Source organism: Nelumbo lutea, chromosome 1, assembly GCF_056320005.1.
Source record: "Nelumbo lutea isolate HS-2025 chromosome 1, American lotus-T2T, whole genome shotgun sequence".
Classification (NCBI taxonomy): Eukaryota; Viridiplantae; Streptophyta; class Magnoliopsida; order Proteales; family Nelumbonaceae; genus Nelumbo; species Nelumbo lutea.
In genome coordinates this window covers 5,508,737-5,533,576 of record NC_142684.1, presented here as the reverse complement: position 1 = coordinate 5,533,576, position 24,840 = coordinate 5,508,737, and the positions used below count along the sequence as shown (strand labels likewise).

The 24,840-nt window shown below is 39.2% G+C and overlaps 1 protein-coding gene and 1 pseudogene across 5 annotated transcripts; both read left to right on the top strand.

Moving 5' to 3' along the window:
* Positions 1-282: 282 nt before the first annotated feature.
* Positions 283-5,792, top strand: LOC148873308 (disease resistance protein RFL1-like; annotated as a pseudogene). Its single transcript, XR_016104672.1, has 2 exons — positions 283-2,209; positions 2,453-5,792. The product of XR_016104672.1 is annotated as a disease resistance protein RFL1-like (transcript).
* Positions 5,793-7,267: 1,475 nt separating this feature from the next.
* LOC148873307 (protein NUCLEAR FUSION DEFECTIVE 6, mitochondrial-like) lies at positions 7,268-24,102 on the top strand. 4 transcript variants are annotated; one of them, XM_088962980.1, is made up of 5 exons: positions 7,268-7,349; positions 8,916-9,085; positions 9,186-9,307; positions 23,599-23,628; positions 23,808-24,102. In XM_088962980.1, exons 2-4 carry the CDS (start codon positions 8,934-8,936, stop codon positions 23,604-23,606), a joined length of 282 nt encoding a protein of 93 aa, XP_088819106.1. In that variant the 5' UTR covers positions 7,268-7,349; positions 8,916-8,933; the 3' UTR covers positions 23,607-23,628; positions 23,808-24,102. The 4 variants fall into 4 exon arrangements, with proteins under 4 accessions (XP_088819106.1, XP_088819108.1, XP_088819105.1 ...); XM_088962982.1 differs by lacking the exon at positions 23,599-23,628; XM_088962979.1 differs by lacking the exon at positions 7,268-7,349 and having other exon boundaries at positions 7,411-9,085.
* The last annotated feature ends 738 nt before the right edge of the window (positions 24,103-24,840 follow it).

Genomic DNA, 24,840 nt, shown 5'->3' with positions numbered 1-24,840 from the left:
CATTTCAATTTCGACTGTAAACCAAACGTACCCTAATTCTTTATTTTATTTTAGCTGAAAATAAATCAAGATGGTGCTTGGTGGCCTTGGAACCTGCAATTTACATATCCAATTCCACTTAACCTTTGAGAACAGGTTTAGTCTAACAAAGGTAAAAAAGTTTTGGGCAATTGGACCTGTTGGATTGACTTTTATAGTCATGGTAGATATTTCAACAATTTATAAATATCCAACCCAGATAGCTGTATCTGGGTATTTAGAATGTGTGGCTTCAATTCTTCAACGCGGTCTAGTGGACTAATCGATCGAATAATTGATGTCTGAAGACCTCCATCCTTGCAGATGATATGATTTACATATAGCCTATACTTCAGAGTTGATTCCAAACATCCTTGAATTTCCACATTAGCATTTGCATTACAACTTCCCCTTACTTTTCCTCAGTGTTGTCTTTTAGAAACTCCTAAGTGCGCCATGAATGACCCGTGCTCGTTGTGCAACCTTGTCTTCCAATGCTGGGCTTGCATTGGAGGGCCTGACCGTTCAACCTATGTCTGTAACTTGGAACAAAATCGCACATCTCTGAGTGACCGGTTGGAGGAATTGCAGGATTTACGAGATGAGGTGAAGAGAAGAGCGGAGGAAGCAGAGACGAGGGGAATGACACGTACAGATCAAGTGGATCGCTGGCTGCATCGTGTAGAACAAAGAGAAGGGGAAGCCCAGAAAATCCTAGATCAGTGTTCTCAACGGATTGCTAAGGATTGTCACTGTCTTGGAGATTACTGTCCCCAAAACTGCTGCGCTAGCTATAAGCTCGGTAAGCAAGTGGCTTTATTGCCTTCAAATGTGGTGGAATAAATCAACCGAGGCAAGGATTTCAATTCCAGTGAAAGTGGCTCATAGGCGGATGGCACGTCCAGGAGAAGAAGTTCCTCTACCAGCAACAATTAAAGGCATGGATTTGATGTTGGAGAAGGTGTGTAGTTGCATCAGAGAAAATCGAACTGCTGGAATTATTGGACTATACGGTACAGGGGGAGTTGGGAAGACAACGAGTTTCTCGTCAAAACAGCAAGCAACCGTGATTTTGATGCTGTGATCTGGGCTGTTGTGTCCAAGGAATTAAACACGGCAGAGATTCAGAAGAAAATTGGCGATCAATTGGGGATTAAACGAAAAGAAGATGCAAACCAGGTTGCAGAGGCTACCGACATTTTCAGGTTGTTGAACCGTCAAAAAAAGTTTTTGCTCCTCTTGGATGACGTATGGGAACGAATCTCTCATTTACGAATTGGCTGAATTGGAATACCTCAATCTCTCATTTACGAATATCAAGGAATTGCCATACGAGTTGGGAAACTTGAGGAAATTGAGGTACTTGAATTTGTATGGAACAAGAGATCTTCATGTGGTTTCAGCTGAGGGGATCCTAAAGCTGTTGGATCTACAGTATTTGAACCTATTTGGATCTAATTTTAGGGATTGGGAAATGGAAGGTAGATCAAGATTGATGGAAGTATTTGAAGCCTTAAAACACTCAACTGATTTCCGAGTCACAATTAGCAGTGACACATCTCTCCAAAGTTGGTCAAATTCCTACAAGTTACACAAGTACACAGCAGGTCTATGTCTTGAGAATTACAAGACCAACTCTTTCCGCATAACTACAACTCTTGAAGATACGTTTCTAAAACAACTCGGCTTTTACGAATGCGAAAAGTTGAGAGATATTAGTTGGAGAATGGAGACAAAGAAATTATTACTCATTATCGCTGGTCTTCCCAAGTTAGAGATAATAGAGTTGCCGCACGTGTGCTTACAGAACATTCAATCTCTTGTTATTGATAACTGTAAGGTGTTGGAGGACCTTACATGGCTTCGTCATACTCACAAGCTTGAAAGGCTTTGGCTACAGAATCTGCCAAGACTAAAAAAGAGAAGAAATGTTGATACCATTCTCAAATCTTAAATGGATACTTCTTTGGGATCTACCCCGGTGCCTTGCCTCTTCCCTGCCAAAAGGAAATTCGCATAAAAGAATGTCCAAAGCTGAAGAAGCTCCCATTTGACTCCAACACTGCTAAGAACGACACTTTGAAGATAATTCAAGGAAGCAAGGAATGGTGGGAGGCGCTATAATGGGATGATGAAAGCAGCAAGTCCAATTTCCAACAATATTTCACCGACATAGAAAAGTAGCAGCAAGGTAATAAAGTAATTAACCCTCATGATGGATTTAATTGTTTGTAATGTAGTTTAGGACGATGATAATCGTGACTTTTAATTTTGTTATCCCTATTCCCTACCCATCTGATTCCAGTCGAACTAATTAATTTGTTAATGAACTTTCCTAAAACAAAATAAATGATAATTATTTTCCACTCCAGTTTGTGTGAAAATGGGCATATATATATATATATATGTGGATCTTATTTAAGTAATTTTACAGATACAAATTAAAGGCGTGTATCCCTGCTTCTGTTTCAAGTCATATGAACAATCCATCCAATTTGTCCGCTAATGAGCATTTCAAGTCATATGGATAGAGACTAGACTAGAGAGCCCACTCATACAAGGGATAAGGGGAGAGGTAAATTAATCATAATTCACTATTGTTACCTTCCTTTTCTTTTTATTATTTTTTTACTAAAATTCAAATAGTTTCATTTCTTATTTCTGGTTTCTGCTCCTCTTTTCCTTTTAAATAAAAGCTAAAGGAGGGGCCCTATGTTGCAGGGGCAATTATAGTATAGAAAAAAAAAAGAATTTGTAAAAGGTAAATTTTTAATTTTTTTTTTTGGAAAAATTTACCAAATATTTTAATTTATGAAGATATAATAATTTACTTATTTTTGTAAAGTAAATAAATGAAGAATTTAATTTAATAAAATAAATAAATATAAATTTATTATTGGGACAAGACTGGTCCAAGCTATCTAGAACCAAACCCAACCCATTGACAACCCTAAGTATTGGGCTCAGGGAGTGAAAGAGAGGTTAGTGATTTAAATAAATAAAGATTTATCGATAATAATTTATTTAATTTATTAAATAAATAAATGAATAATATAATTTAAATAAATATTTCATTTATTATTGGGACAGAATAGGTACAAGCTATCCCAAATAAAGTAGTAGAATCCCTGAGCTTTTTTAATTAAGTTTCTTGGAAAAAATTACTTAAAATAAATAAAAAATTAAATATATTTTGATATATATATACATCACTTTCCTCAATCAAGTAGCTCTATTAATCACCATCCTTATTAGTAAAACAAGTAAATAAAGAAATACAAGTTTATTTATTATTGAGATGGGATTCGTACAGGTTAAGGCTCGTCTGGAAAGGTTTTTGGTTTGGTATTGGTTTTCCTACCTTTTCCTTCAAACCAAACATAGCCTAAGGCTCATCTGGGAGGGTTTTTGTGTTGATTGAGTTGCATTGACTGAGCCGCTTTGCAGAAGCTACCTAAGATAGCTCCATCCAAGAGTTGATTTTTTGGTTCACTTATTAAGTCTATTTTCGACTTTCTAATTTTTTGTCAAACATGGCTTAATGGCTTTCCGGGTTAGGTTTTCTCAACTCGTGTAATGTCAAAAGTCTATTGCATAAATGACCTCCTAAACGGGTATTGACTCATAAATTAGGCATTCTCCCATTTTTCACTTCCTTCCAACAAACGAACAATTAAGTTGGTTGAAAATTATAGGGATGTTTCAGTAAAACACAAACTATAAAGTAGGTTTTTGTAAATGTGTGAAACTCAGGAGGCATTTTAGTAAATGGCCCTTTTGTAAATCTGAATGGGAAGCTCTCTACTTTGATTACTTTTCTTCAAACGATAGAAAACATGACATGGTAAGAGCTTTGACCACTCAAAATCCTCTGTGAATTTTGATGCATACCACCTGCTTGGTTATCATTCATGTGATACTGGTTTGTTCATGATGTTTAATTAGCTAGTTTGCCTAATAGCTACAGTTGTTTTTTGCATGGCATGGGCATGGCTAACTTCATCTTTGACCATAACAAGGCATGTCTTTGGAGTGCAAGTCTAAGATGGATATCTACTTTGCTCAAATGCTCTATTTGATTGACTGTTTAAACAACTTCATATAAACTTGTTAAAGTTCTACCTTTTTCTTTACACATTAAGGTTGTATTGTTACTATTTTAACAACATCCAAACCAATTAAATGATAAAATGGATCTCCTTTCCTACTCTATAAGTATGTTTAGTAGGATGATCTTGTGAAGTGAAGAAGAAAGAGAAGGGAATGTAAAGAAGAGATCGGGAATGAACTTATTGACTGAGGCATGTCAATGACACTGAATCAATAAATCAGGCTTCTACCAAAAGACCAAATGCATCTGGTCTTTGAAGGGATGAATTGGATATGGCTCTAACGTTGAATCTCTGGCACTTTTGTGCGTGAAGTGACTGCTTTCACACTTAAACTAACATTTTCATGCTTGTTACAGATTTTATCTTGCGCCAAACAATGGCCTCCAGAAATTTTGACATAAGATGGAGAATTAGAACATCGTAAAATTTCACCATTCATTCCATAAAAATGGGAAGACTGAGGAAATAAATAATTGAATGCTCTAGAAATGTAGTAAAACTCACACAAAAAATTGAGTTAACAGAAAGATTGTGTGCCTTGAGTAGAAAATTACTGGATCATGAACATGAATCTTTTTAGATGCGAAGATTCAGACAATCATAAAGCTACATCGTATCAGAGGCAACAGATCTCAATAGATTGGATAAAGTTGGATAATGGTGATTGAAACTTCTAATCATATGGAAATTGTCAATTGCTTTATTGATAATTTTGAGTCTTTCTTCAAGTTTAAATGTTGTCTTTGGAAACGATGTAAATAGAGTGTAAATCCCGGTTTAGGGTAAAATTGCATTCTGGTTCAGTTTTGTCTGTGTTTGTCAACAATGCATTTATGCATTAATAGATGATAGAAAATACATTTTTTAATGCATGTTTACATTGATAATGAGATATAAAATACATCAATAAAAAAGAAGTAATTTTGCATTCAAATGGGCTTTTCATAAAAAAAAAAAAGCATATTTTATTGGAATTCATGTTTTCACCCATTACAGCTAAAAGTCTGTTTGCTAGGAAGGTAAATTTGTCAATACAAAACTAACCCAACTTTACAATTTGTATGGACCATTTTATGCTTTGCATATTTGCATTCACACTTATTTGCATCATTTCCAAAATACAGTCAAAGGGTTTTTAGATTTTGAAGGTTTCCCAAGACAGTTTTTATCTTATTATTTCAGATGATAAAAATGCTGCTCTCTTGAATGTACCTTCTAAGGAGGTGAAATGGATGGTCATGTCAATAAGATCCCTAAGGCCATGTTTGGTTTGAAGGAAAAGGTAGGGAAAGGAAGGGCACTGTAGGGAAACCATTACAAACCTTGTATAAGTTTCCCTGCCTTTCCCTATTTTTTCCTTCAAACCAAACACAGTCTAAAGTCCCCTACTAAGATGAACCATACTTTCCAGAAGTTTTGGAGTGAAGTGTGGGATCGATGAGTTAATTAAATTTGTCGGTGAATTTTTTTTTTCTTTTTGTTAATAAAAAGTTCCCTACTAAGATGAACCATACTTTCTTGACTTTAATCCAAAGGTTTAGGTGAAGGAAATTTATATTGATTTGTCTATGTAATGTTCCATGAAAATTTACAAGTTATGAATTCAACTCTAGTTAAATGTAAATAAGGAGCAATTTTATAAAGAATTTGACTTATTATTCAGGCCATGTTCGCTCGGTAAGTTACTTACCTGGGCAAATACAGTTACCTGGGTAAGTTTTTTATGAGAAACACTTACCCGAGGAAGTGCATTTACTCATGCTCTTTAATTTTTCATGTAAATAAGGTAATGACCATTTTAGTCATAAAAATCCATTATTAAAAGGGGCATTTTTGTCTCATTCAAGTATTGGCAACTTCCCCCTAGGTGGGAAAGTTATTTACCCACCTAGGAAATGGGTATCACTTACCCGGATAAGTAATACCCAAAAATATAAATTTTCCCTGATCCTCGCATAAATCTGAAATAAAAATATAGGATTCTTGGTCAATGAGAACCAACTTTCCCCCCTCTCAAAATCCAAAAACAGAACACCCCTCAATATAATTCAAAGGTTTGGATAGGACAGGTGGAGAATTCTTTGAATTTTACGTTTGACTCCAATAGAAAGTTTATCATGGACGCAGGTGGTCCGTTGGATCAAGTAGATAATGCTGAACATGCTGAATTGAGAATTATTTTGAAGGCTCTGTCTTTTGCTAAGGACTATGGGTGGAAATTGGCGTGTTTTTTTTCAGATGCAAGAAGGGTTGTCCTACGAAAAATCGAGTCTCAAACTTTGGAATTGTCTTGGAGATCAAATGGCATTTTGACTCTCTTTGTGTTATGCTAAAGGCCAAGCCAAATCGTTTGTGGATGTTTGTTTTTGGTGGCATAAGGTGCCAGACCGGTTAACTCTCTTTGTATTATGCTTATTTTGATTAATGAATAGTTATACTACATGACTTTCATCGGCTAAGCCAAAGGATTGAGAATTTATTTTAGTATACAGGAGAAGAGGCGGTCAAAAGGTGAAAAAAAGCCTATGGATTGATGATATTTTCATATATATATATATATATAAAGTGTAGTTGTGCTAAAGTCCAAGCCAACAAATAAATAAATAAAAAAGACTAAGGTTTTGGGCCTATGTCAACGCCATAGTTGTCAACATAGTTTTTAAAAACGAATCGGTGATCGAACCGGTCAGGGGTCTGGTTATTAGTTCGAATGGTCCGATTATTTGATTCAAACGACTGGCCCATTCTGACAAAAAAATAAAAATTTTTTAAAAATTTTAAAAAATTGAAAAACGGTCAAAACCGTTCGAATGGTTAACTTACCAGCTCAACGGTTTACTGACCAAAATCAATGGTTTTGGAGGAAAACGGAACCGGTTAGGTCTGATTTTTCCGGTTCGACCATCCAATCCGGTATGGTTTTAAAAACAATGGTTGTCAAGGCTAGGCGACTAGGCGGTTTTTTTATGATCGCCTCACCCAAACGCCCCAAGTTTTACATATTAGGCGCCCACCCATAGACTTAGGCGGGCACCTATATATATAATTATTTTTTTAATCCATTGGTTTGATATTTTATTGGTTATTGTATTCCTTTAAAATACATATGCTACATGGTATCATTTTAATATTAAAACAAGTTAAGTTCGATTGGAAAAGGAGGAGAACTGAACCCAGCCCTAGCCCAACTCCATTGCACCTCAGCTTCGGCAACGACAAGTAAGTTTTTCTTCTTCTTCTTCTTCAACATTTTTTTCCTTTTTTTCGAAAAAAAAACAATCTGCCAGGCTAGGGGCAGTCCTCCCTTCTTCTGTTTCAAATTTTAGTTGAAAAAACAGGGGCTCAGCCAAACCTCCTTTTTTTTTTTCGAAAAAACAGATGCGAAACTATATTCATCTCAGTAGTCAGTCATCTTCTTCTTCTTCTTCTTCTTCTTCTTCTTCTTCTACCCCATGAGGCCATGAGTCCAACAGTCGTCTGCTCCTTGACTCCTTAAGTTGAGTCCATTCTTTTGTTTGTATCTGAAATGTTTGAAATGCTTTATTTTGAAAATCTGAACTAAAACTTGATTGTATGCTATGCTGAATCTAAAATCTGAGATTTGAAATGATTTAAGTTTTATTTTATTTCATTAATTTTTTTACATGGCTGAACTATTCTAGTGCTCTTTTATTTTTTTATCAGTTTTGTTTTGATTGTATGACTGATTTTTTAATTTCTATTTGTGTATATTGCAATATTTGCTGATTTGCAATATTGAACATTGCAAATTTGAATTTGTTGTTTTGCATTTAGGAAATACATGAATATTGCAAATTTGCAATATTGAATTTGTTGTTTCGCATTATGCTTTATTTTGAAAATCTGAAGTCTAAAACTTGATTGTATGCTATGCTGAATTAATTATGCCTAATGTAATATGTAGCTAGTAAGCAAATATAACTTATAAAATAGTTTATATCCTTTAGGAAGTATAAAAATCTATAGATTTGATATTTATAGATTCCATCACCTAGGCGCCCCATGATTGCGTAGCCTTGCCTAGTCGCCTTGACAACTATGGTCAAGGTGTTTGGCCTAAGGATAGTAAATCCAATTGGATGCTGTTTGACAAGTCATTTTAAGGAGATTTTCTGACGGCCTAGATGGCCAAAAGATAATATGAACTTTTAAGGTCTTGTATTTAAAGATTTAGACCATTTGGTAACTATCTTAATCTACCATGATCTACTATGCTGTTAAATGAAAGATTTTAGATACATAATAAGCTACTAGATTTTGGGCCATTTTAATCTTCTATGAACTTTTTAGGGCATAAATCTTTCAATCTTTCGTTGCCAAACAGAGAGACCAAATTTTGGTCTTCCAAGTTTTGGAAAGCCCGAAGGACCAGGACTTGTGAAACACCCTCCAAGTCTAACTTAACTTATGTAAAATTTTGGGTTAAATTGATTTGGGTTCGGATTGGTCCATCAAGTTGGACCACTAATTCGGCCAACCCAGATGGTTCGGTAACAGGGTTAAGATTAGGGTTGGTGGTTCAACAACTTTGCCATAGGGTTGACTTCAACCCGACAATTCCTATTATGTTGACCACAACAAATTGCTGGTTACGTTGACATATCCGAACTCTAACCCGATTTAACTCGCCCGACTTTGCACCTGAGCACATTGTGGTACGGGTATCGGGTACCCTACCGTGAGGTGCCTCAGCCTAAAAGCCCCTGCAGACTTCCACTCTTCCCCAAATCTACACCAATCTCCCTGTTCTCCACGTCTCTGTAGACTGTAGTCTCTCCTTCCATGGCTTCAGTCGCCGTCACTTGCGGCAGGTCCATCCTCCGGTCCACGTCCGTCCGTAATGCAGCGGCGAGACTCACAGCGGAGGCCAAAGCCGCTCGCTCTCCCTTTCGCCTCTCCAAGCCACAGAAACCTCTGTCGCGCCGTGTCTTCAGGTTCAGTTCGTACCAACTCGTCATTCATTTTTTTAATGCCTCTATTTATATGGAAATGCTATTTATTAATTTCAATGCAGTGATTTTTCTGGTTGTGAAGGTCTTCTGTTGAGATGAGCAGCTGTATAGAGTCAATGTTGCCCTATCACACAGCAACTGCTTCTGCATTGCTGACTTCGATGCTCTCGGTCTCTCGCAGGAGTTACGGTTGGCTTCTTGAAGGTATTTTCTTCATATTATTAAATGTTTTTTTTTTTTTTTGTTGGTTTCATGGTTTTATATCGCTGCAATGAAAAGATTACTGATTGAGTGTTTAGTTTCATTGATTCATTATTATTGTTTATTTTATTTCAAGGGTTTTAGTCGAGTTGTGGGCACTGCAATATTTCATCATGATCTTGTTGTTTTACAGTTAGCCATTACATGTGTTAACTAAGGCGTGGCATGTTTGATAAGAGATATAAAGGGGATTTTAACAGAAGCTACAGGGGTATTTGGATGAGGAGGTATGAAAGTGACGGTTGGGGGGGGATATAGGCATATAGCGTGGGTATGGTTGGGTTTTGCTTTTGTTTGTTGATGGTGTTTTCTTATCACTAAAGATTATAATTGTTCCTTCTTTTCTTTAATAAGTTCTTTTTGGTAACAAAGTAAAATTTATTAAATAAAAAGAGAGAAGTTATACAAGTAGCATATAGAGGCTTTCCGGCCCAAGCACCTCTAACATTCCAACACAGACAGCACTGGAAATTGAAAAACAAATGCCAAAATAATAAAATAAAAGAAAAGACTATACCTTCAAGCAGGTCTTTAAAATCAAATTACACCCACAACTAAATACAAGCCGGAGCTTTCAAATGCCAAACAACTTAAAGCAAATAGATGGACCAGCCCTAAAAGCTTAAATAGACAACTGCTCCAAGCAGAAGCTCTACTAATATTAGTGTCCCAATACTACCCTGGAAGTCATCATTTGGTTTTACTTCTCTCTTCATCCAGCTTATCGTTATGACCAGTTTCAAATATATCACATCCATCATCAATTGCTAATCCTGATTTTTGAGTGCTCTCTATTTTTCTGATTTGGTAAACTCTTTTAGCATATTCTTCTCCACCCAGAAAGAACAGTTCCAGACTCTTAGCAACTTGTACATTCTTCTTGATTGGCCAACTAAAGTCCATCTTCTTTTGAACAGTTTCTTCATGGAAAACAAAACTATCAGCTCCTTTTTCTTCTCACTATTGTTCTCTAAAGTCTAAATCACATTACCTCAACTCCTTACCAACTTATATTTTATCACTGCTTGCTCGGTTTCTAAGATTAGGAATCTTAGAGGATGTTGAATCTCCATCAACCTTTCCATCTGAATTCAAACTCAAGATATGTTCCACCTCATTCAGAGTCCACTATCCTGAGAATAGTTCACCACTTCACCCACACCCTTGTGCATTTCTTCTCTTATAGATATAGATGTTTTTGAGCTCTTGCAAGGGCTGGCTCCTAAAAACTAACTTTTAAATGTTAAAAGACTTTCTTTACATGGACCAGTTGAATACTGTTGTAACTCTTTAATATTTCACGTTGCTAATCCTCTTTTCTGTTGTTGAGAAATCTGCTAAAATTGGGATTGATAACTCTCCAAAAGAAGGCCCTAATGATTGATCCTATAGTAGACTTATGACCATCCAACTCTACCCCCCTATCCATGACAAGTTCATTTTGTGTAGTGCTGGTAGTAACTCAGCTTTTAAAGAGTAGCCCATTGGTCCAGAATACATGGTTACAGCATGATATTTTTTTTTGAAAGGTAAAGTAATAATTTTATTAAATCAGCAAATAACTCATTACAACAAAAAATCCAACCACAAGTAGCTGCTCAGACTTTAGGACAAGTTACAGATCCCAAATTGAAGTGGTCTTAACTAATTCAGGAACATTTAGATCTTTAAAATCAGGTGTAACAGCCACCCAAGAAATCAGCTTGCTGACCGCCTGCTGTACTATCTCCTCCGTGCTCTTAGCTTTGTTGCTGAAGATTATTCTATTCCTTTCAGACCAAACTGCCCACATCACTGCCGCGGGAATAGTTCTCCAGATTAAACTACCTTTTTTCTTCAAACCTTGTAGATTCCATCAAAACAGCAGATCTTTCATTGACTTTGGCATAACCCAATTAAGACCAGCCACTCTTGAAATGGTACCAGACTTTTGAGGAGATAGAACAATGCAAGCACAAATGTTCGGTGGACTCAGGCAACAAGGCACACAACCCACACATCAGAGAAGAGAGCTGAATGCCCCTTCTGTCCAGGTTGAGTCTTGAGAGACATTTGTTCAGCAACATAGTCCAAACAAGGAATACAGACTTCGAGGGAGCACAAGACTTCCATACTTGCTGATAGGGGAACTCAGTGCTACCCATACTACTAAGCTTCAAGGTAAGGAATTTGACTGAGAAACAGCCATCCTTACTCCAGGACCAACTCCATTCATCTTCACCTGCAATGCTTATCATCTGCTCCTGTAAAATCTGCAGAAGTTGCATCACACCTTCTATTTCCCAATCAAATAAATCTCTTCGGAATTGAGGGTTCCAGGTCACTGAGTTGTTAGAAATCACATAGGACTCTGCCACTGAAATTTCTTGATTAACTGCACATTGAAACAGAAAAGGAAACGACTCAGCTAAAGGTCTGTCCATGCACCAGGGATCTTTCCAGAATTTCAGCCTAGTTCCACTTCCCACTTCAAGTCTCACTCCCTCATACATCACAGGAAGAGATTTTAGAATCCCTTTCCAAACCGAACAACCCCATGTTGTGTATGGATCCTGAGTTTTCCAATTACCCCAATCCACTCCAAAATTTGTTGCAATTAAGGTTCTCCAACACCATTTACTCAATAAAGCCACATTGATCACCTTTAGTCTTCTAAGACCTAATCCACCCTCTGCCTTAGGAAGACAAACTTGATCCCAATTCACAAGGTGCATCTTCTTCTCTTCTTCCCACCCTCTCCAGAGAAAATCTCTCTGCATCTTCTCAAGTTTCTTTGCAATTTTGGATGGCATAGGAAACATGGACATTAAGTAGGTAGGGAGGTTGGCAAGGGTACTTGACAAGGACCACTCTCCCTCCTATAGACAAATATCTTGCCTTCCAGGATGCCAATTCTTTCCCCACTCTCAATAACTGGATCCCATAAAGCAGAAGAGTAACATTTGGCACCTAGAGGAAGGCCAAGGTATTTACCTGGCAGGTACTCCACCTGGCAAGCCATCACTTTAGCAAAAGAATCCATATTAGGAACAAGACCCACCGGGATAATCTTACTTTTATGAAGATCAACTTTTAGGCTTGAAACAACTTCAAACCAACAAAGAATACCAAGTAGGACATCTGCCTGATCAAGAGAGTGTCATCAGCAAATTGCAATAGATTAAACTTTTCCGCTTCCAGAGCAATTGCAAAACCATCCCACAAGCCATTTGCTGCTGCCTTTAATGAGAACTGGGTCAGGATTTCTGAAATACAGATAAAGAGCAGCGGAGATAGTGAGTCCCCCTGTCAAAGACCCCTCGAACTATCAAAAAACCCTACTGATTGCCCATTAATCAGCACTGAGAATTTGGGAGAAGAAACACAATTTTATCCAATTTCTCCATTTCTGACCAAATTTCGTTTTCTCCAGAACCTGATCCAGACACCTCCAATTAACATGGTCATATGCTTTTTCAATATCCAGCTTTATCACCAGCCCCGGGGAACCCTCCCTTAATCTTGAGTCAATAAGCTCATTTGGAATCAAAACAGAATCCAGCATTTGCCTCCCCACCAGAAAAGCAAACTGATTATTAGAAATAACACTACTTAGCACCTGCTTCATTCTCACTGCACCTTTCCAAGAATCTTGTAGAAGCTATTTAGAAGGCTGATGGGCCTAAAGTACCTGATATTTGTGGCCCCACCCACTTTGGGGATTAAGGAAATGAAGTAAAACATCTGTGTAAAGAAGCATTTCTGTGAAAATCTTGGAACACCTTTCGCAGATCAGACTTGATGAAATCCCAACATTTAATATAAAACAAATTAGACAAGCCATCCAGCCTAGGAGATTTGTCCCCATCTAGATTCCAGATTGCTGATTTGATTTCTTCTTCTGAAAAAGGTCTCTCAAGGAACATCTTCTGCTCTGAACTCAGCTTCTTGAAGGGTAAATCTAGAGGAAAAGGCTTCTTGTCCCATTTTTCTTTATATAGATTTTTGTAGAAAGCTGTAGCTACTGACTTGATTTCATCTACTGAATCCCCTACTTTATCCTCCCATTCCAGCTTTCTGATTGAAGACATTCTCATACGGGCATTGGCCATTTTGTGAAAGAAATGGGAATTTCTATCACCTAGCCTTAGCCAGGTTATCTCTGTCTCCATTTAATCTCTTCTTTCACTGTCACCTTATCAAATTATCAAATCTAGTCTTGGCCTGAATTCTCCTCAATCTAAATTCTTCCGAAATTGGACCTCCCTCTTCTTCCTTATCAATATCTGAAATTATTTTCAACTAATTAGTTTTCTCCACTTCAAAATCTGCACCTTTTTCTGCCTTCCAGTTCTTAACCTTATCCTTAATTGCTCCCAACTTCTTTGCAAGGACAAATGAGCTAGTACCCTCCACCCGGAAATCTTGCCACACTGATTCCAGCATAGATAAAAAACCAACTTCTTTGAACCAAGAGTTCTCAAATTTGAAAGGAGTCTTTACCTTTTTTCCCTATTCCCACAAACAAGCTGAATTGGAGTGTGATCTGAAACTGGTCTAGGGAGGGCCAGCTGTTTAAAATCTGGGTAAATTTCCTCCCAATTTGAAGAGACAAGAAATCTGTCCAGCCTAACCAGTGAGGGAGTTTCTTGATTATTTGTCCAGGCAAATTGAGCTCCTATTAAAGGAAGATTCAGCAGCTCAAAATTATTAATAAATTCAGCAAACAAACTCATTTCCCTGGATCTTCTATTTCTTGAATTCCTTTCCTCTGAAGAAAGAGTAGCATTGAAATCACCACCTATTACCCACAGACACACTAAAGAGCATCTCATATCAGCCAATTCTGCCCAGAAATTTGTGTGCAGCCCTCTGAAATTGCTTCCCATCCACAGATTCCGGAACTATTGAGATTGAAAAGTGCCCAACTTTAAGGGAAATCAGAGGATTCCAGAGAGTCAATAAGCCCCCCGCAATATCCCTAGCTGCTTTTGCCCTCCATCTTACTTGCCCCCCCCCCCCAACCTCCTCACTACTTCTGCCTCCACCACTTCCAATTTAGTTTCTTGCATTAGCACAATTTGTGACTTCGATCTTTTAATTGCATCACTCACCAACAATCTTCTTCTTCCCGAGCCTAGGCCCCTCACATTCCAAGACAATTTTTAAATCCATAAAAAACAGATTCAAAAATAGAAACCCACTACTTCTCGCTGTATCATTCAGCCCCCAAGTCAACCTCAGCAACTCTCTGTTTCTTTTTGACTGCACCCCCTCTTTTCCTTGCCGCCAGTTTGCCTCTTTCAACCAGAACCCGTTGCTCTACTTCTTCTAGATATTTTACCGTCTCCAATTCCATACCTTCCAAAGAGATCCCAAGAAATTTACCCAACCCCAAGAGCTTCGAAGTAACCTAGGGGGAAGATGGTGACAAAGACTCCATCCTTGAACTTTCAATAGAGGCAGAGGTCTCCCTTTCAATCACTTCCGAACATAGTGGGATGGGTCTCTTATCTTTGTCTTTTGAGTTTATCACAATCGCAATCGACGTCACTTCCATAATCTCCTCATTTAGCCTAGGAAGTGCAAGATCTTGACGATTAGTTTGAGTTATCAAAGACACTTGGAGGGTTGGACACTGAGGAAAGGAAGCATTGCCATCCTCCCTCACACTCCTATTCTCCATTTCGGTTTGCCCAACCACAAATCCTTCCGAAAAGGAATGGAATCCCTACATCACAATCTCCGCTTCTATCTGGTTTTTCTCCTCTCTGTTTATCCTTGAATCCTCACCAACCATCAGTCGACCTGACAACTCCACCTTTAATTCTGCCAGACATAATTTGACCAACTCGTTCAACTTCTTTACATTTATCCCTCCTTCCCCATATTTTAAGAATTGAGAATTTTCCTCTACCTTAGTTCCCTCTTCTTCACCCTGGTTGTTCAAATGCAAAAGGACTGGATGGCCTTTCCTTCCATTGTTGAATTGATTGTTCTCATTACCGCCACTCTCCTGATTAGGACTAGTTCCCGTTGAAACCCTTGGGGTTCGCCGGGATTGAAAGGATTTGTCTCCACTATCTGCATGGCCAATACAGTCTCTCCTTCATCTTCCAAAACCAGCACCCTAGAGATATCCGATCCATGATCGCCCTTGTGATATGAAACATCTTTTTTTCAGAATATCCTTTCCCGAATTATCTTGTTTCCATCTTCTAGCCGAAGGCAAAATTTCCGGCCAGATTCTTATTGTGTAAAGGACTTCACCCACCACAATTTCCACCTTCTTCGAGATGGGGTTCCCACCTCGAACTTGCATACGAACCCACTTGCAAGTAGCCAACTCTACTGGCGCATCATCTATCGCTATGAATCCCCCACGTAGGTCCCTGATGGATTGGATTACATTTGGACACCACAAAAGTAGCGGTAAACCATAGACCCTGATCCAGATAGAATCTGTGCCCTCCTCTTCCTTCTCCGATTGTAGATAGAAACAACTTGCACTTGCTTCCCACCAATCCATGAGCATGGGGTTTCTTCCCATACGCCAAGGTCCATTGTTGAGAACCCAATCAGCTTCTTCTCTTGACGGCAGAATTAAGATGAAGAGTCCATCTACCAACTTTTTCACCCTAACTCCACCAGCTCCTCACCAAGCTATGTTAGCCCACGTCTCTACTTCTGATGTATCTTCTCCCCATTTGAATTGTCCTACTAAACAATCCTGTAAGAACTTCTAGCTTCCACTCCTCTTGCCTCCGTTGAAATAATCTGGTTGCCATTGTGATGAAGCAACTTCGCCTAGCCAAACTCTGGCCAAACCCTTGCAGATGCCGCATTCCTATAAGAAAAGTTAGCCCTCGATCTTGCACCTTCCCTTCCTCTATTATACCAGTTTCCCACCCCCATCCCTTTCCTCTATCTCTAGAACTAAGGCCTTTACCCCTTCGATCCATGGCTCAGATCTTATGTCAAAGCTGATAAGGAACCTTGTCTTCCACAAGGTTACTCATTGGATGCAAGGAAGAACACCACTCTCGCCGCCACCTACCATCGCCTACCTTCCTCACCAGCAACCCCTTATGTCGATCTGACCACCACTATCAGTATCATTGTGCATACCACTCTCTGCCCTCGCCGCAAAGTGCAGTCTGAAAGTTCCCCTCATCACCACCGTCTATCCTTGCCTTGTTTCGCCGCTGATAGCTGCCATCGCCGCAGTGAACATCATTATCATTGCCATGGAGAAGTGTGAACCTCAGTGAGAAGAAGACTGAGATTCACACTCAGAAGCGACGAAAAGTTTCTTCAACACACCTTCTTCTCGCACGGTGAACTTGCAAGCCCTAACCTCTTCTCTCTCCTACCCTTGCCACCTCGCCACCACCTACTCAAACCTCTCTTTGTTTCTCCCCTCACCTTCCTTCCCCATCGGCAACTACCATCGTCGTAGATGCCTTCGAATCTACCAACACCTCTTATGCCTTCGATCTCAAATAGTAAAAAGCTGGACAACTTCATTTCTACCACCTTCTCTCAGTCGCTGCCTTGCCCCCACCTATCTAGACCCCTCTTCGGATCTACCCTCGCCTTCCTTTCCCATTGGCAAAACCATCGTCGCAGATGCCTTCGATCCTACCGTTGCCTCTCAGTCGCCTTCGTTCTTGTTCTCAATCGCCTTCGTGGATCCTATGGTTACAACATGATATTAACACTAAGTACATAGATTTATACATGCAAGTCCTACATAGGCTAAACTGTTACCATAAACAGCATGGGTACAACCTACACTATAGTCTATTACCCACTCAACATCAAATTCAAGGTTAATTCATCAAGAAATACCAACAAACCATGTGAGGTGCACCCCACAAAATGAGCTTTGCCTATGATCCTAGGCATGCCCTTTAAATACTCTCTAGGGGCAAATCATATTATTGAGGCTCTCTATGAGATAAGTTGAAGAATAATATGAGTAAATGGGTAATTAATTAGTGATGATTATAGTAGAAAGTGGAAGATTCCTGTTGATACAAAGAAGCATGTTCATGATAGGTCGGAAGCGATGGCGAACAAGTAGCAGAAGGGGAGTCGGGGAAAGGAAGCGATGTAGCAATCAAAAAAAGGAATTTGGAGCTGAGTAAAATAGTCGAAAGAGAAGTTACAATAGGAAATTTCTTGGGTTATTTTTCTGGGGAGAAGGAGATTTTGCCAAAGTTGCCTTCAACCAATTTGAAAAATAAAAAATAAAAAAGAAGGGAGAGAAAAAAAGAGAAGAAAGCAAAAAAGAAAAAGATGGAGTGAGGATGGGGGGAGGAGGACCAAGTCACAGTAGAAGACTGATTGCAATGTTTTGAGGTGAAGTAAGTTAAGAGGGGCAAGGATGAAACTGTTGAGTTGGAATATTAGGAGGGCTAAGTGAGAGAAATAGGAGGCTTCTGGTCAGCAACTTAATAAGAAGGCAGAAGCTTGATATAATTCTTCTGCAGGAAACAAAACTGGAATCATTTGATATGACTTTGATGAATGAGATGTGGGGAAGGGATGGAGGGGAGTGGTTGGAGTTGAATGTGGTGGGTTTGGCAGGAGGTTTGGTTATCTTGTGGAATCCAGGGGTTTTCAGGAAAGTAGGGGAGTGGACTGGAAATCATTCCGTTTCAGTGTGCTTGCATGAGATTAATGGGGATGACGAACATACATATATGGGCCAAATTTGGAGGAGGAGAGGGTGGTTTTTTGGGAGGATCTAAGGTGGGTAGGGCAGTTTTGGGAGGGACCATGGTGTTTGGGAGGGGATTTCAACGTTGTCAGGAGTGAGATGAAAGGGGGAGGAGAAAGGAGAGTCAGTGTGGGGATGAGGAGATCTGAGGCTTTCATCAATGAGCACAAGCTGCTGGATCTCCCCCTGAATGGGGGGAAATTCACCTGGTCGAACAGCCAATATCCAGCTATCCTTAGACAGCTGGACAGGCTTTTGCTTTCTAAAGAATGGGTTGATCAGCTGGGAGTTCTGGTTGAAGAACCACTTCAGATTTTCCTATTGGACCACAAACCCATTATTTTAAGAGAATTTGCAGAAGTCTGAGGTCCAAAACCCTTCAGATTTGAGAACGTTTGGCTTCTTCAACATAACTTTGTGGCTTGGGTAGAAGAGAAGTGGATAGCTTTTCAGGTAGAGGGATCAGCTGGGTTAAGGGTGATGAGGAAGTTACAGCTGCTCAGAGAGGAGTTGTAAGAAAGAAGGCAGGGAGAGTTAGGGAATGAGGAAAGTAGAAAGAAAGAGGTGTTGGAGAATAAATTTAATTACAAGGGTAGAGGTAGGTAGGGGAGGAAGTGGCTGAGGATTGGGAAAATATTCAAAGACTATCTGTGGACTTTTACAAAAAGTTCTATTCAGGTAGGCAGTGGTGTTGGATATCTTAGGGAGAGGTTGAATCAAAAGTTTTGAGTGAGACAGCAGCTGGATGGTTAGAGAAGGAGATAGAGGCAGAAGTAAGGGAGGCCTTAAAGAAAATAAATGGAGACAACGCTCCAGGTCCCACTAGTTTCAATTTTAATTTCACTGGCACTTTTTGGAGGATGGCTTTCTGCAGATGAGTAAGGAGTTCTGTGAGATCAAATTGGTAGAAAGGAAAGCCAACGCAACCTTCATTACACTAATACAGAAGAAACCTGGGGCTGTGTCATAAAGGACTTTAGGCCAATGAGCTTAATTTGCAGCACTTATAAACTCTTGGCCAAAGTGTTTTCAAATAGGCTGAGAAAAGTGCTCCATGAAGTAGTAGGGGAAACTCAAATGGCCTTTGTGGAAAGAATACAGATTCTAGATGGGGTGATGGTGGCAAGTGAGTGCATAGACTCAAGATTGAGAAGTGGAAGACCCGGTCTAGTGTGCAAATTAGACATGGAGAAGGCTTATGATCATGTGGAGTGGGGATTCTTGGAAGAAATTCAAAGGCTGATGTGATTTGGAGAGAAATGGAGGGGTTGGATATTTGGGTGCATCTCTTCTGTATCGCTTTCAGTGATCCTTAATGGGGTATCCTGAATCCTAAGAGTTCTTTCAAACCTCTAGGGGGCTGAGACAAGGGGGTCCTCTATCCCCTTTTCTGTTTGCGTTGGTAATGGAAGTTCTAAATCTGTCGCTAAGGGGGGGGAGTTCAGCAGGGTTGGTTAGAAGGTTTTAGTGTCGGGTCAGAGGGGCCAAGCATTTTCCATTTACAATTTGCATTATTACACTCTCATTTTGCTAAATGCGAAGGAGGATCAAGTCTGAATTTAAGAGAAATACTAGCCAATTTTGAGCTGATATCAGGTATGAGGGTGAATTTGGAGAACACTCTATATAGAGTTGGAGAGATTAGTGAGGAAGAGATGTCTCTATTTGCAGCAGCCCTGGATTGTAGGATAGGGGAGCTCCCCTTCTCCTACTTAGGCCTCCCAGTTGGGGCCAAATAGAGGTCAGCAAGTACATGGAAACCTCTAATAGAGAGGGTGGAGATGAGGCTGGAGAGATGGAAAGCAAGCTGTTTCTCTTTTGGGGGCTGAATCACCCTCGTTAAAAGTGTGCTCTCAAGTCTGCCCACTCGCTGCCCTTCACTGCTAAAAATACCAACTATTGTTGCCAACAAGATAGAAAAAATTCAAAGGGATTTTCTTTGGGAAGGGCCAAAGGGATCAAGAAAATTTCATCTAGTTAAGTGGGAGAAGGTGTGCAGGCGGAAAGCACTAGGGGGCTTGGGGTTCAGACTTCAGAAGAATAAGGACTTTTAACAAAGCACTCATGGGGAAATGGTTATGGAGGTTCGGGTTAGAAAAAGAAATGGAGTCTTTATGGAGAAGGGTGGTGGTAGGGAAGTATGGGGTGGTCAGATTTGGGTGGGAGCCGAGGGCAGTATCAACTTCCTATGGGGTGAGTGTTTGGAAGGGCATAATGAACTTTAATCAGGATTTCAGAGACTTGGTAAGTTTAAGTAGGTGCTGGTTCTAGAGTGAGGTTTTGGGAGGATGATTGGAGTGGGTTGGGGAAGTTGTGTGAAATCTGTCCAAGATTGTACAGATTGGCTGATCATCAGATCTCAGTAGCCCAATGCTATGAAGTCAGAGATGACAAGGTGATTTGGAGTCCTAGATTTGGAAGGTCACTTTTTTATCAAGAGGTGGAGGAATGCATCCTTCTATTGGACAAGCTAGAAAAGTCCAATATCTCTATAACTTCTGAAGATGGACTGTAGTAGAAAGAGTGCAGAAATGGGAAGTTCACAGTGAAGTCTTTCTACATGGCTCTCATCAAGGACGATGTATCTACTGACCAGCTTGGTGGTATTTGGGGAAACCCAGTTCCTCTCAGAGTAGAAGCATTTGCTTGGCTGGCTGCTCTGGACAGTGTTCTCACAATGGATCACCTGAAAAGCAGAGGTTTTAATCTGGCCAGCTATTGTTACCTGTGCAAATCTGAAGAGGAAACTGCTTTCCACCTGTTTGTCTCTTGTCAACTAGCAAAGTTTATTTGGTGATTTTATTTCTTCCTGTTTGGGGTACCCATCTTTCTACCTTCCTCAGCAGCTGAAATCTTCTCAGGTTGGCCAAAGTTCAGAGGAAGCAAGAGAGCAAAAATTATTTGGAGCTAAATCCCCATTACAGTGTGCCGGTGTCTGGGGGGAGAGGATCAAGAGGCTATTTGAAGGAAAAGAAAGAAACACTGAAGTGCTTGTGGCTTCAGTCAGCAAACTTACTACTAATTGGGTTCTACCCCTTCAAGAGTTTGAGCATTTCAACTATTCAGATTTTACAGATAATGTTTGGGACATTCTTGAGATTCAAGCTTGTAATGTGCACCCGTTCAGTCTTGTCTGAAATGCTTTTTGTTGTTTGCTCAATTGCTTGTATTGGGGTGTTTATGGATGCTTGCTTGTAATGGGGTGTCATCTTGACATCCAAACGGTTTGTACCCGTTTTTATTTTAATAAATTTTTTCTTATTTACCTTTAAAAAATGATAGGTTTGATGCATTTCAGAAGGGACTGAATCAGAGGCATCTGGCTTATGAGAATCATTCTCAATCACTTCAGTGGAAGAACCATTTGTAACAGTTCTGGAAGAATTTATTGAACACATTTTGTTGGTAAGAAGGTTAGGTACACTTTCTTGGGAGGGATCCATGTGATTTCTTATAGGGACTGAACATAAATGGAATTTAAAAGAAGCAAGTACTTTCTCAAAGGAGGATTTAGGGGAGTTGGAGAAGGGCAAATTTTAAGGTAGGGTGTAGGCGGGTGGGGAGGCAAACTTGTCTTCTTCAGGATGACCGGTAATTGCAGTATAAGATATGAAAGGGCTCCCCCCCCCCCCCCCCCCCCTTCTTCTTTTATCTTTATGAGTTAAATTGGTTGTAGCTCTATGTTTGTTTTTAATCTTAACACTTGAGGTTTTATTGGTTTTCAGCAAATGTTCTTTTTTAGTTTTTTGGTAAACAGTTTTCAGCGATGTTCTGCCAAAATTCTTCAATTGCTTTTCTGCTTGGTATGGAACCTAGATAGATCAGGTGCAATGGTGTAATCTGAACATTCTTATTTTGCTTGAACTGGCTATATTTTGTTAATGTTGGTGTCAAGATGAATGATATAGCATACTGATTATGTGTATTTAATCAGCCTGCAATGATGACGTGTGATGAACTTCCAGTGGATTCCAGAAAAAGTTTTATGCATACTAAGACAATGAAGGCTGATAAATTAGAATTAATGATTGAGCTGCAAGCACCTAACTTGTATTTCTGAGTCTAAACTTGGACAAGTTTGTATTTTTACTTCTCCTACCAGAGAAATTTGATGCCTGCATTCTTTTGATGCTCTGATTGCTAGTATGTGGCCAGCAGACATTAAACTGAAAGACACGATATTCAATTTGATATCAAGTTGCTTCACTTTATCCCTGTAGCCTTGTTAATTAATGGTTGCTAAAGGAGCATTCTTTTTCTTGTGTCATTCAATCAGCTTGCAAAGATGACGTATGATGATTGTCCATCGGCCTGGGCAAAGTTTTATGTGCAAATTCCCTGCATTCTAAGACAGTGATGACTGATAAATTACAAGCATTAAATGACCTGCAAATGATGTCTTTTCTTTTGATCATTCTACTTAAATGACAAATACCTGTTTTGATGGTATTCCTTTTACTAGTTAAGTTTGATGCTTGTGTTTTCTCTTCCCCTCCCCTGCAGTTATCCTGGCACCTATAGGCTATAAGAGATTACATGTAAATGGCCTTCTGTCTTTCTATCGTCACTAGATGGTTCTGTAACTGGATATTTCTCTAATGACAATGATTAGTATAATGGTGATGAAATTTCTATGGTCATTGATTTTGTTTAAAAAGCTAAAACAGGTTTGAGTCTGAGAGCAACCACTTTGTGCAGAAAAAAAAAAGGCAAAGCTTGGTGACTGTAACCAGTCTACCCCTCCCCCCCTCTAGATAGCTGGGATTGCCATTGGATAATTGCCTTTTGTAATTACTGTTATAAAGGTTCATTGGGTTTGTCTATTTTTTGTGCAATAATGGAATCAAATTGAACCAAAATATTTCTAATTATTCATTCCATTCAAAGGGTTTCTTTGATCTTATGCATATTATTTGCTGATTGTGAGATACTGTCTCCATTGGTAAAGTAAGATGTGCACATTGGGAAATGTTTAGCTAGTGGTGATTTTGTGTAAATTGGATGTATTGTCTGGGGTAAGGTCTCAGGTATTGCCATACATAGACACATGGTAGGCAAGCAGGGTATCACCTGCATTCGATGGGTCTTGTCTAAAAGATCAGATGGCCAAAAGCCAATACAGTGGAAGAACATCAGACATTTAGTTTTTCTGGCATGGGAGAACTCTGATACAAGTCTTGTCGTTTTTATTTAGAATAAACTTATCTAACAATACTTTGCATTTTTGTCTTAGAGAACTGCTAGGAAGAGCAGATCAATTGTGTTCTTATGTCATAACTTACTAGGTTGACTAGTGCCATGATTTTATGCTCAAGGACTGACACTTGGCAGCTTGTTCAGTCGTTTATTTTTTTACCCTTATAACACTTGAGCTGTATATTTGGTTCTCTAGAGCATCTCCCTTTTCACAAATTCACATAACTTAGCTTGCACACATGCTTGTTGGCAGGATGAACAACTCTTGCCAAATAAAAGTATAAAACTCAACTTCATTGTTCTTACTTTGTTATATGGACTTTTGTTTGTTTAGGGCTGTGATGACTTCTCGTTGGAAATTGAGGTTGGAGACTTGCAATTATCACTTTTAATTTCCTTTTACATTGCAACAAAAATTTTCACATATATCTTAAGCAAAATGGCAGTTGTTAATGCCATCTTTTTTTTTTTATGTCATAATGCCTTGCAGCCATCTCTCTACTGAATTCTTATTAGTTCCATACATATTTTCTTGTATTGTAGATGGATGAGTGTAGCTTGTTGCCTTCAGTGCATTGGTGGTAGTTCCATGGATTTCAATGGACATATAAAGCTCCTGATTGAGACTTCTTGATTTGATGTGGTGTGGATTCGAGGTTGAAAGATGTTTTCTGACCATTGTCTGATAAATCTTACAATAGAAAATCATGTCTTCCAAAAAATTGAACCCTGGCTGTTGAGTTGCTTGTATCCTTTGAATCGGCTTCTTCACAATTAGAACTGACAAGGTTTCAATAATTAAGGAGTATATGAAACAGCCATTTCTTTCGACTGGCAATTAGACATTATTGTGTCCTGTGTGCATAACTATGTACTCAATGGTCCCAAATGCACAATTTGGACATCATAGAATCTTTGGACAACCAAAATATCCCAAGTGGGCCTATCTAGTTGCAAGTACCATTGAAAACAAACTTCTGATAATAAGAATCATCCAAAGGAGGAGGATGCATTGTTCCATCCCCATGCTTCGGTCCTATGCTGAATGTTTGCTTGTACGATTATAATTTGCAGCTTTGGTATTCTGTCATTCCTGGGTCATAAGGATAGGGAAAACCTGAAGTATGACCTCCCTAAAAATAGAAAATTGATCATCCTACCAGGACGACTACAATTTACATGCGCAATTTCTTGGATGGGCTATGCCCAGGAATGCCAAAAAAACATTCACAACATTAAGCACTCTGTGGTCAACACAATCAGTGTCATCGCGTGGCAGTACTGAAGACCCTGAGTTGCGTTTCGAATCGCCATTGCTTGGCACCTGCCCTGTTCAACGTTAAAATTTGAGACCACCGAGTAAGACACTAAAAATATTTACTTTACCATCTGATTTGGGCATTAAGTAGAACTTATTGCTGAGGGATTTTAGTAAAATGTAAAAAGCACCAGCAGAAAGAGGCTGCCCCTACCTGCTCTCAATCCATGCATGGTAGAGCAGGCAGAGTGTTTACAGGACCTGCCCATAGGACGAACACGCCTCATCCTATCCACCCGCCCAGAAATATCTAAACTT

Coding starts and splice junctions, on each gene's coding strand:
- LOC148873307 (XM_088962982.1), top strand. CDS start 8,934: ATGGCTTCAGTCGCCGTCACTTGCGGCAGGTCCATCCTCCGGTCCACG. Junction 9,086..9,185: donor CTGTCGCGCCGTGTCTTCAG/GTTCAGTTCGTA, acceptor CTGGTTGTGAAG/GTCTTCTGTTGAGATGAGCA.